General features: G+C 46.3%; 1 protein-coding gene across 1 annotated transcript in view; it reads right to left on the reverse strand.

Annotated features, from left to right (window-relative positions):
* The window catches only part of chd6 (chromodomain helicase DNA binding protein 6), a 129,009-nt gene that overhangs the window by 68,781 nt on the left and 47,728 nt on the right, over positions 1 to 12,500 (reverse strand). Inside the window, 4 exon segments of the mRNA XM_080425021.1 lie at positions 1 to 74; positions 1,528 to 1,684; positions 8,994 to 9,092; positions 10,527 to 10,670. The exon segment at positions 1 to 74 is cut by the window's left edge and continues 137 nt beyond it. Coding sequence (XP_080281147.1) covers positions 1 to 74; positions 1,528 to 1,684; positions 8,994 to 9,092; positions 10,527 to 10,670 — 474 coding nt within the window.

Consider the following 12,500-nt stretch of genomic DNA (forward strand, 5'->3'; position numbering starts at 1 on the left):
GGCCTGGAGCTGGAAGTCCCACGAGTCTGGACTCTGACTCTTCCTGAAGTTATCCAGGATCTTCTCCTCCGCTCCTATTGGATGGATGGAGAGACAGACAGACAGACAGACAGACAGACAGACAGACAGACAGACAGACAGACAGACAGATAGACAGACAGATAGACAGACAGACAGACAGAGAGGAAAGGAGAGAAGTCTGAACTGCAGATACTTTATCAGTCAACAAGTAGAACCAGTAAAACACTTTTTTTCTCAAAGGATAACAAAAAAATGTCCCGGGAACTTGTTTCCATTGTGGTCCTATATATTCAATTCATCAACATAGCATAGAATATTAACACATTAATACATATTCAACAAACACAAATAGCTTTATATTTACAGAGGAGAAAAAAATTTAAATGGTGCAGTGTCTGATCCCTCATTACATCTCTCTCTATATATATATATATATATATATATATATATATATATATATATATATATATATATATATATATATACATCTACGGTATATGTAAGGGATAATGTATGGGGAGGTGGTCATAATTGATGTTTAAAGCCCGACAGGGCCACAGACGCGATAGCTTTAAATTTCAATAATGACAACCTCCTCATACATTATCCCGCTTATTACACGGCTATTTAATAAATAAATAAATAAATTGACTCAAAAGTAACAACAAAACGAAGTATTTCCTTGCTTAAGTCTCATGGGGATGGGGGAGGGTCTCATGGGGATGGGGGAGGGTCTCATGGGGATGGGGGAGGGTCTCATGGGGATGGGGGAGGGTCTCATGGGGATGGGGAGGGTCTCATGGGGATGGGGGAGGGTCTCATGGGGATGGGGGAGGGTCTCATGGGGATGGGGGAGGGTCTCATGGGGATGGGGGAGGGTCTCATGGGGATGGGGGAGGGTCTCATGGGGATGGGGGAGGGTCTCATCTATCCACAAAAACATTTCTACCACGATCGGCCATTTTGTTGCTCTCGCCTCGTAAAAAAGTGTTTTTCTACAAATCCTAATAAAGGATTGGACGGAAGTGACGTTTTTTGGGATGACGTCACATCCGTCCATTCCTTCTAGCAGAGTCGAGGGATCATTCCTAAGTTGCATTAGAGCGCCCTCTTGTGGATCTTTTTTTTTTTTTTGGCGTAGATCTACGTCCTTGGCAATCAATGTGTTAATATCATTACATCTACAGTTTAGATATGATATTAATACATATATTATTATTAATATCATTACATCTACAGTATAGATATGATATTAATACATATATTATTATTAATATCTCTACTTGTAGTTTTCAACATTGATCATCTCTTTACTACAGAGAGAGAGAGGAACAGACAGACAGACATATGGACTGTACCAGTAATAAGGTAGGGGTGGTTAAATATGGACTGTACCAGTAATAAGGTAGGGGTGGTTAAATATGGACTGTACCAGTAATAAGGTAGGGGTGGTTAAATATGGACTGTACCAGTAATAAGGTAGGGGTGGTTAAATATGGACTGTACCAGTAATAAGGTAGGGGTGGTTACAACACTTGCGTAACTCCATCATGGTGTTGATGAGGTTGGGCATGTTGTGCTGATTGGCTCCCTTGCACAAGAAGTTGAAGTTCTTCTCCAGGATGGCTCTGTAGTACTTCTTCTGCATGTTGGTCAACTCCACCTGGTGAAGATAAACTCTTTATTGTCATGTTGGTTAACTCCACCTGGTGAACATTAACTCTTTATTGTCATGTTGGTTAACTCCACCTGGTGAACATTAACTCTTTATTGTCATGTTGGTTAACTCCACCTGGTGAACATTAACTCTTTATTGTCATGTTGGTTAACTCCACCTGGTGAAGATAAACTCTTTAATGTCATGTTGGTTAACTCCACCTGGTGAACATTAACTCTTTATTGTCATGTTGGTTAACTCCACCTGGTGAACATTAACTCTTTATTGTCATGTTGGTTAACTCCACCTGGTGAAGATAAACTCTTTAATGTCATGTTGGTTAACTCCACCTGGTGAACATTAACTCTTTATTGTCATGTTGGTCAACTCCACCTGGTGAACATTAACTCTTTATTGTCATGCTGGTCAACTCCACCTGGTGAACATTAACTCTTTATTGTCATGCTGGTCAACTCCACCTGGTGAACATTAACTCTTTATTGTCATGTTGGTCAACTCCACCTGGTGAACATTAACTCTTTATTGTCATGTTGGTTAACTCCACCTGGTGAAGATAAACTCTTTAATGTCATGTTGGTTAACTCCACCTGGTGAAGATTAACTCTTTATTGTCATGTTGGTTAACTCCACCTGGTGAAGATAAACTCTTTAATGTCATGTTGGTTAACTCCACCTGGTGAAGATTAACTCTTTATTGTCATGTTGGTTAACTCCACCTGGTGAAGATAAACTCTTTATTGTCATGTTGGTTAACTCCACCTGGTGAAGATAAACTCTTTATTGTCATGTTGGTTAACTCCACCTGGTGAAGATAAACTCTTTATTGTCATGTTGGTTAACTCCACCTGGTGAAGATAAACTCTTTAATGTCATGTTGGTTAACTCCACCTGGTGAAGATAAACTCTTTAATGTCATGTTGGTTAACTCCACCTGGTGAAGATTAACTCTTTATTGTCATGTTGGTTAACTCCACCTGGTGAAGATAAACTCTTTAATGTCATGTTGGTTAACTCCACCTGGTGAAGATAAACTCTTTAATGTCATGTTGGTTAACTCCACCTGGTGAAGATTAACTCTTTATTGTCATGTTGGTTAACTCCACCTGGTGAAGATAAACTCTTTATTGTCATGTTGGTCAACTCCACCTGGTGAAGATTAACTCTTTATTGTCATGTTGGTTAACTCCACCTGGTGAAGATAAACTCTTTAATGTCATGTTGGTTAACTCCACCTGGTGAAGATAAACTCTTTAATGTCATGTTGGTTAACTCCACCTGGTGAAGATAAACTCTTTATTGTCATGTTGGTCAACTCCACCTGGTGAAGATAAACTCTTTATTGTCATGTTGGTCAACTCCACCTGGTGAAGATAAACTCTTTATTGTCATGTTGGTTAACTCCACCTGGTGAAGATAAACTCTTTAATGTCATGTTGGTTAACTCCACCTGGTGAAGATAAACTCTTTAATGTCATGTTGGTTAACTCCACCTGGTGAAGATAAACTCTTTATTGTCATGTTGGTTAACTCCACCTGGTGAAGATAAACTCTTTAATGTCATGTTGGTTAACTCCACCTGGTGAAGATAAACTCTTTAATGTCATGTTGGTTAACTCCACCTGGTGAATATTAACTCTTTATTGTCATGTTGGTTAACTCCACCTGGTGAACATTAACTCTTTAATGTCATGTTGGTTAACTCCACCTGGTGAAGATTAACTCTTTATTGTCATGTTGGTTAACTCCACCTGGTGAATATTAACTCTTTAATGTCATGTTGGTTAACTCCACCTGGTGAAGATTAACTCTTTATTGTCATGTTGGTTAACTCCACCTGGTGAATATTAACTCTTTAATGTCATGTTGGTTAACTCCACCTGGTGAATATTAACTCTTTAATGTCATGTTGGTTAACTCCACCTGGTGAAGATTAACTCTTTATTGTCATGTTGGTTAACTCCACCTGGTGAATATTAACTCTTTAATGTCATGTTGGTTAACTCCACCTGGTGAAGATTAACTCTTTATTGTCATGTTGGTTAACTCCACCTGGTGAAGATTAACTCTTTAATGTCATGTTGGTTAACTCCACCTGGTGAAGATAAACTCTTTATTGTCATGTTGGTTAACTCCACCTGGTGAAGATTAACTCTTTATTGTCATGTTGGTTAACTCCACCTGGTGAAGATAAACTCTTTAATGTCATGTTGGTTAACTCCACCTGGTGAACATTAACTCTTTATTGTCATGTTGGTTAACTCCACCTGGTGAACATTAACTCTTTAATGTCATGTTGGTTAACTCCACCTGGTGAAGATTAACTCTTTATTGTCATGTTGGTTAACTCCACCTGGTGAAGATTAACTCTTTAATGTCATGTTGGTTAACTCCACCTGGTGAAGATAAACTCTTTATTGTCATGTTGGTTAACTCCACCTGGTGAAGATTAACTCTTTATTGTCATGTTGGTTAACTCCACCTGGTGAAGATAAACTCTTTAATGTCATGTTGGTTAACTCCACCTGGTGAACATTAACTCTTTATTGTCATGTTGGTTAACTCCACCTGGTGAACATTAACTCTTTATTGTCATGTTGGTTAACTCCACCTGGTGAACATTAACTCTTTATTGTCATGTTGGTTAACTCCACCTGGTGAAGATTAACTCTTTATTGTCATGTTGGTCAACTCCACCTGGTGATGATAAACTCTTTATTGTCCTGTTGGCTAACAATACAGGGACCCTCCTGGGGGTACCAAGCCCCAATTTGGGAACCATTGGCCTCCACTATGTTGTGTGTTCTCCGCAGTGAGCACACTAAAGGTGGTTTGAGACGGGGAGCGGTCCCGTGAATTCTCACGCTCGTCCTCGTTTCGTGCACACGCCCGCAGGCGGCAAGAGCTGGATTGGGGTTAAATAGCTTTTTTCCCCCGATACGTGCAAGAGGACAAAACAATAATGATCACATGACCCGTCTGAAACCACCTTTACACTGAGGACAATAACAGTACCACACTTCTGATCTATAGATCCTTGAGCCTCCACCTCAGCCTGTAGCACTAGACCTAGCCTCCACCTCAGCCTGTAGCACTAGACCTAGCCTCCACTTCAGCCTGTAGCACTAGACCTAGCCTCCACCTCAGCCTGTAGCACTAGACCTAGCCTCCACCTCAGCCTGTAGCACTAGACCTAGCCTCCACCTCAGCCTGTAGCACTAGACCTAGCCTCCACCTCAGCCTGTAGCACTAGACCTAGCCTAGACCTAGCCTCCACCTCAGCCTGTAGCACTAGACCTAGCCTCCACCTCAGCCTTTAGCACTAGACCTAGCCTCCACCTCAGCCTGTAGCACTAGACCTAGCCTCAGCCTCAGCCTGTAGCACTAGACCTAGCCTCCACCTCCACCTCAGCCTGTAGCACTAGACCTAGCCTCCACCTCCACCTCAGCCTGTAGCACTAGACCTAGCCTCCACCTCAGCCTGTAGCACTAGACCTATCCTCCATCTCAGCCTGTAGCACTAGACCTAGCCTCCACCTCAGCCTGTAGCACTAGACCTATCCTCCATCTCAGCCTGTAGCACTAGACCTAGCCTCCACCTCAGCCTGTAGCACTAGACCTAGCCTCCACCTCAGCCTGTAGCACTAGACCTAGCCTCCACCTCAGCCTGTAGCACTAGACCTAGCCTCAGCCTCAGCCTGTAGCACTAGACCTAGCCTCCACCTCAGCCTGTAGCACTAAACCTAGCCTCCACCTCAGCCTGTAGCACTAGACCTAGCCTCCACCTCAGCCTGTAGCACTAGACCTAGCCTCCACCTCAGCCTGTAGCACTAGACCTAGCCTCCACCTCAGCCTGTAGCACTAGACCTAGCCTCAGCCTGTAGCACTAGACCTAGCCTCCACCTCAGCCTGTAGCACTAGACCTAGCCTCAGCCTGTAGCACTAGACCTAGCTTGATGACCTTGTAGGCTTATGCAAAAGCTAAATGTAATTTAATAACAGATACCAGGCTCATTTGTAGATAGTTTCATGTACAGATTATAGATGTTTTAACATGTTTAGACTGATGCTAAATGCCTAAATTGTAAATTGTAAGATATTCAGTAGTTATTGAGGTCTTGACCCGCTAATGTTAGGCTGTCGTTAACATCGTTAACATGATTGGCTGCATTTGGAGGAAAACGTCCATAACTGCCATAAAGTGCAACATTAACATTCTACGTAGAGATAAAATAATAGAGCCGCACACACACACACACATACATGCACGCTCACTAACTGTTTGGCCCTCCTTTTGGAGAGGCCGGCCATTTAAAGGCCCCTCACAACCAACCTGTGGCCTAGGCTATCAAAGATATACTAGCCACACACACACACACACACACACACACACACACACACACACACACACACACACACACACACACACACACACACACACACACACACACACAGGGGGAGAAGAAGACAGCCTCCACGTGGCCTCCCCTGCAAGTAGCTAAAGAGTAGTTGCAAGGTTGCATGCCCTTTAAGCGAAACAAATGTCTTCACAACGTCCACCGACCACAGCCCCAGCGCTAGCGCTTCTCCAGCTCAACGTCGAAGGTCTCACCATTGCCAAGATCAACATCCTTGAGCACATAGCCAGCAAAAACAACGTGACAGTGATCACCCTGCAGGAGACCCACCAGGAAAATAAGAACATCCTGAGGGTCCCTGGGTACATCTTGGCCGGCCACATCGCCAATAAACATCATGGCATTGCTACATTTGTCCGCAAAGATATGGCCTGGTCAGCCGCCGGACAATCTCCAGAGGGTGCAGAGATAGAATACATTACAACCAAAGTGCAAGACACCACCATTGTCAACATCTACAAACCACCACCCAGTAGACTGGTCCCATCGTCCCTGCCAGATGTCCCAGCCCCTGCCGTGTACGCTGGTGACTTCAACAGCCACCATACAGACTGGGGTTACAGCAGCTCCAACGCTGATGGTGACTTCCTCGTAGACTGGGCCTCAACTGTTGATGCTACACTCCTATACGACCTAAAGGAGCCATGCACCTTCTACTCTGCACGACTCGTACTGCAAAATGCTGCTGGCTGCCGCCAAGGACAACATCCCCCGCGGTGTGCGCAAAGCCTACGTTCCCTGCTGGGATGAAGAATGTGAACAACTTCTTCGCTCCCATACAGGAGCACAAACCAGCGAAGACAGGGACAAAGCAGCAGACGACCTATTCTGCAGGTTAAATGAGAAACGTAGCCAACGATGGACTGAGACAGTAGAGTCAATTGACTTCACACACTCCAGTCGACAGGGGTGGCAGACCCTGAACAAGCTGACTGGAAGGTCAACAACTCCTCCGCAGTGCCCCATCACTGCAAACTCCATCGCGTCGCTTCTGCTGAGTAATGGCCGCTTCCCTAACGCAGACAAGGACTTCAATAGAAAAACATCAGCAAGAGTCCACGAGCTGCTCAGGGCCCCAGGATGTGATTTCAACCTATCCATCAACTTCACGACGAAAGAGATCGATCTGGCCACACAACGCCTGAAGACTGGTAAGGCACCAGGCATAGACGGCATCCACCCTGAGTACATGAAACATCAAGGCAAGAAGGCAACTGACTGGCTCTGTTCCTTCCTTTCTGCATGCCTCCAGTACTCAAAGCTGCCAAAGATCTGGCGTCGTGCTAAGGTGATCGCCCTGCCAAAGCCAAACAAGCCGAGCGATGACCCAAAGGGATACCGGCCCATCTCACTGCTGTGCGTACCCTTCAAGCTCCTTGAACGCCTCATCCTGGCATGCCTCACCCCAGTGATCGACCCCCAGCTGCCCAAAGAACAGGCTGGCTTTCGAAGCGGTATGTCAACAACAGACCAGGTGACCCTTCTGTGCCACGACATAGAAGACAGCTTCCAGGCAGGAGAGAAGGCGGGTGCCGTCTTCCTAGACCTCACGGCTGCCTACGACACTGTCTGGTTGCGTGGGCTACATATGAAGCTTCTGGAGACCATCCCAGACAAGCACATGGTGAGCTTCATAATGGAGTTGCTGAGCAACCGCAGCTTTCGGCTACACACCAGTAACGGCCAAAGCAGCAGGGTGAGAAAGCTCAAGAACGGTGTCCCGCAGGGCTCAGTGCTGGCACCGATGTTATTCAACATCTACATCCACGACCTACCCACAACAACATCAATAAAGTACGGCTATGCAGACGACCTGGCAATTTTGCTCAGCAAGCCATCCTGGGAAGCAGTAGAAGAGGGCCTCTCTGAGGACATGAACATTCTGTCTTCATACCTGAAGAACTGGCGCCTCAAGCTCAGTGTTGAGAAGACTGTATCAACAATGTTCCACCTCTACAACAAGGAAGCAACCCGTGAAATTAACATCATGGTTGAAGATGCCCGGCTACAGTCCCAGTCCTCCCCGACATACCTTGGGGTGAAGCTGGCCAGAACACTGTCATTCAAACAACACCTGGACAGTGTCAAGGGAAAGACCACCGCCCGTGCCGCCTTGATACGCCGTCTAGCCGGTACTACGTGGGGAGCCACCACAAAGACACTGCGCATCTCCACCGAGGCTCTGGTGTTCCCCGCCGCTGAGTACTGTGCCCCAGTCTGGAGCCGTAGCCCTCATGTGAAGAAGCTGGATGCTGCCCTCAACACCGCCCTACGGACCGTCTCCGGATGTCTACGAGCCACTCCAACAAACCAACTGCCTGTCCTCGCTGGAATCGCTCCAGCAGAGGTCAGACGAGGAGCCGCCACGCTGGCCCTCGCTCGGAAGGCACAGATGAGTGAATCCCACCTCCTCCACAAGGTCGTCACTTTGCCACACAGGCCCAGGAACTGCTCCGCACAACACCAGCAGACACCTCCAAGGCTTCCTGGGTGAAGGCAAGATAGAGGGACCAGTGGAAGGCAGCAGAACCATCCAGGCTTCACAAATACATCGAGGACGCAGCAGATGTTCCTGGCCAGCACCTCCCACGCAAGGAGTGGACAACCCTCAATCGCCTGAGGACAGGTGTGGGACGTTTCAATGCATCAATGCACAAGTGGGGTCTCACAGACAATGCCCAATGCGAATGTGGGGATCCAGAACAGACTGTGGAACAAATTATGACCAGCTGCCCCAAATACCGGCCACCTAATGGTGATCGTGGTTTAATTGACCTAGACAATGACACACTGGACTGGCTTGCTGCAACGGAGCTGAATGTCTAAGGACATACGACAGAAGAAGACACACACACACACACACACACACACACACACACCTCTATGATGGTCTCTTCTTTAGGAGCCAGATTCTTCTCCACATCATCCTTTAGTCTCCTCAACATCATGGGCTTCAGTATGGCCTGAAGTTTCTTTACCTGGAGACACATTATACATCATTACATTACATTATACATTACATTATACATTATTACATTACATTATAACATTACATTACACATTATTACATTACTAGACCTAGCCTCCACCTCAGCCTGTAGCACTAGACCTAGCCTCAGCCTCAGCCTGTAGCACTAGACCTAGCCTCAGCCTCAGCCTGTAGCACTAGACCTAGCCTCCGCCTCAGCCTGTAGCACTAGACCTAGCCTCCACCTCAGCCTGTAGCACTAGACCTAGCCTCCTCCTCAGCCTGTAGCACTAGACCTAGCCTCAGCCTCAGCCTGTAGCACTAGACCTAGCCTCAGCCTGTAGCACTAGACCTAGCCTCCGCCTCAGCCTGTAGCACTAGACCTAGCCTCCACCTCAGCCTGTAGCACTAGACCTAGCCTCCTCCTCAGCCTGTAGCACTAGACCTAGCCTCCACCTCAGCCTGTAGCACTAGACCTAGCCTCCACCTCAGCCTGTAGCACTAGACCTAGCCTCCTCCTCAGCCTGTAGCACTAGACCTAGCCTCCACCTCAGCCTGTAGCACTAGACCTAGCCTCAGCCTCAGCCTGTAGCACTAGACCTAGCCTCCACCTCAGCCTGTAGCACTAGACCTAGCCTCCACCTCAGCCTGTAGCACTAGACCTAGCCTCCACCTCAGCCTGTAGCACTAGACCTAGCCTCAACCTCAGCCTGTAGCACTAGACCTAGCCTCCTCCTCAGCCTGTAGCACTAGACCTAGCCTCCACCTCAGCCTGTAGCACTAGACCTAGCCTCCTCCTCAGCCTGTAGCACTAGACCTAGCCTCCTCCTCAGCCTGTAGCACTAGACCTAGCCTCCACCTCAGCCTGTAGCACTAGACCTAGCCTCCTCCTCAGCCTGTAGCACTAGACCTAGCCTCCACCTCAGCCTGTAGCACTAGACCTAGCCTCCTCCTCAGCCTGTAGCACTAGACCTAGCCTCCACCTCAGCCTGTAGCACTAGACCTAGCCTCCTCCTCAGCCTGTAGCACTAGACCTAGCCTCCACCTCAGCCTGTAGCACTAGACCTAGCCTCCACCTCAGCCTGTAGCACTAGACCTAGCCTCCTCCTCAGCCTGTAGCACTAGACCTAGCCTCCTCCTCAGCCTGTAGCACTAGACCTAGCCTCCTCCTCAGCCTGTAGCACTAGACCAATACCATGTGCACGGAACACCAAAGCCTGTTTTTCGCTTTCTGTTTATTAGCGTTTTTGTGTTCGCTGGCTCCCGGGTTACCAAATCATGTGCGTGAAACAAGCGCCGGTGTTGCCACACCCGTGAAACGAGCGTGGGTGCTCATATCCCCCGACGGGTATGGTCTAGTACATTATAACATTAAATTATAACATCATGGGCTTCAGTATGGCCTGAAGAGTGTGTGTGTGTGTGTGTGTGTGTGTGTGTGTACCTGCTCCTCAGTCTTCAGATCTCCAAACTCATCCAGGAAGTTCCTCTCTGAAGGAAACTGAAGAGGTTCCAGGAAGTTCAACAAACTGAACAATTCTTCTACCGAGTTCTGGAGAGGAGTTCCTGTTAGGAGAACCTTGTGTTCCTGTTAGGAGAACCACACACACACACACACACACACACACACACACACACACACACACACACACACACACACACACACACACACACACACACACACACACACACACACACACACACACACACACACACACACACACACACACACACACACACACACACACACACACACACACACACACACACGGTTAGGTTAGAAGAGAGGGAAAAGAGTCAACAATAATCGGAGGCAGAGAAAAGAAGAAATGATGAGGCTCAAGCATCACATGATAAAGTGTTCATAATTTTTTAGCACTAACATTAGAACAAACCTGTTACATAGTTCTTTCATATTATATTTAACAGTAGCAACACTGAAACAAGTTTTTCTTTGGTTTATTTTAAAGATTGCGCCGCGTAATCCTTGTTTTCCCATTTGCACTTTGTAGTATTTTCAATAATAGTAGCAACACACTATTAAGATTTCCAAGATTGTCAATAGTGTGTGTTTTTATTCTTATTTGTCAAATGACAATAAAACGTATCTTCTTGAAAGAAGATTACACTTAACACTAACACTTAACACTAACCCTAAAACTTAACACATTGATTGCCAAGATATTAAACATAGTTTTCTATCCCTTGCCAGCGTAATTACCTCAATCCCATGATATTTGAAACGCAGTGGAAGCGACGTTGTGTCCCAAAAACACAAACAAAATAGTCCCCGTGGGTTAGCGGAGGGATCTGTGTATCCATAGGAACGACAACGTTCCAACCGCGATCCGCCATGTTGGGGCTTCGGCCCGCTGAAAACTAGTGGTTTTCAATGCAAAAGAAAGAAACTGAGTTACAGCTGTTTTTCAGGGAATCCCATCGCTGGGGCGGATGGCTTCCTGGTTTTTTGGAAAGACGTCACATCGACTACTTCTTCTCTGAGTGACGATCGATCATTCCAAAGCTATGTTAGGTCGCCCCTTGTGGAATTTAAAAAAAAATTTTTTTTGGAAAGAACGCATCAATGCGATCTTGGCCATCAATGTGTTAACACATCAATGTGCCATCAATGTGTTAACACATTGATGGCCCAAAAAGTATATCCTCGTTTTTGCAAATACACCCGTTGAGTGTGTATCCAAGGGAATGGACGGATGTGACGGACGTGCATCCGCCCCAATGATGGGATCTTGAGAAAAAGGTCCATATCTCCATATCATTGTTTGTGGTCAAAACCAGCCATTTTCGACGGGCGATCTCTCTGCAATGGCGGATCGCGTTAGAAATGTTATTGTTCCAGTCGTTAGGCGGGACCCTCGGCCATCGCCCAGAGACCCTTTGTTTACATCCTGGTCCCCGTTGTGGCTTCTACAGCTCTAAACAGATCACCTTCTACAGCTCTAAACAGATCTTCTACAGCTCTAAACAGATCACCTTCTACAGCTCTAAACAGATCACTTCTACAGCTCTAAACAGATCACCTTCTACAGCTCTAAACAGATCACTTCTACAGCTCTAAACAGATCACCTTCTACAGCTCTAAACAGATCACTTCTACAGCTCTAAACAGATCACCTTCTACAGCTCTAAACAGATCTTCTACAGCTCTAAACAGATCACCTTCTACAGCTCTAAACAGATCACTTCTACAGCTCTAAACAGATCACCTTCTACAGCTCTAAACAGATCACTTCTACAGCTCTAAACAGATCACCTTCTACAGCTCTAAACAGATCACCTTCTACAGCTCTAAACAGATCACCTTCTACAGCTCTAAACAGATCACCTTCTACAGCTCTAAACAGATCACCTTCTACAGCTCTAAACAGATCACTTCTACAGCTCTAAACAGATCACC

This window comes from Gymnoscopelus braueri (genome assembly GCF_963280865.1).
Source record: "Gymnoscopelus braueri genome assembly, chromosome: 3".
In the NCBI taxonomy this organism is placed as follows: domain Eukaryota; kingdom Metazoa; phylum Chordata; class Actinopteri; order Myctophiformes; family Myctophidae; genus Gymnoscopelus; species Gymnoscopelus braueri.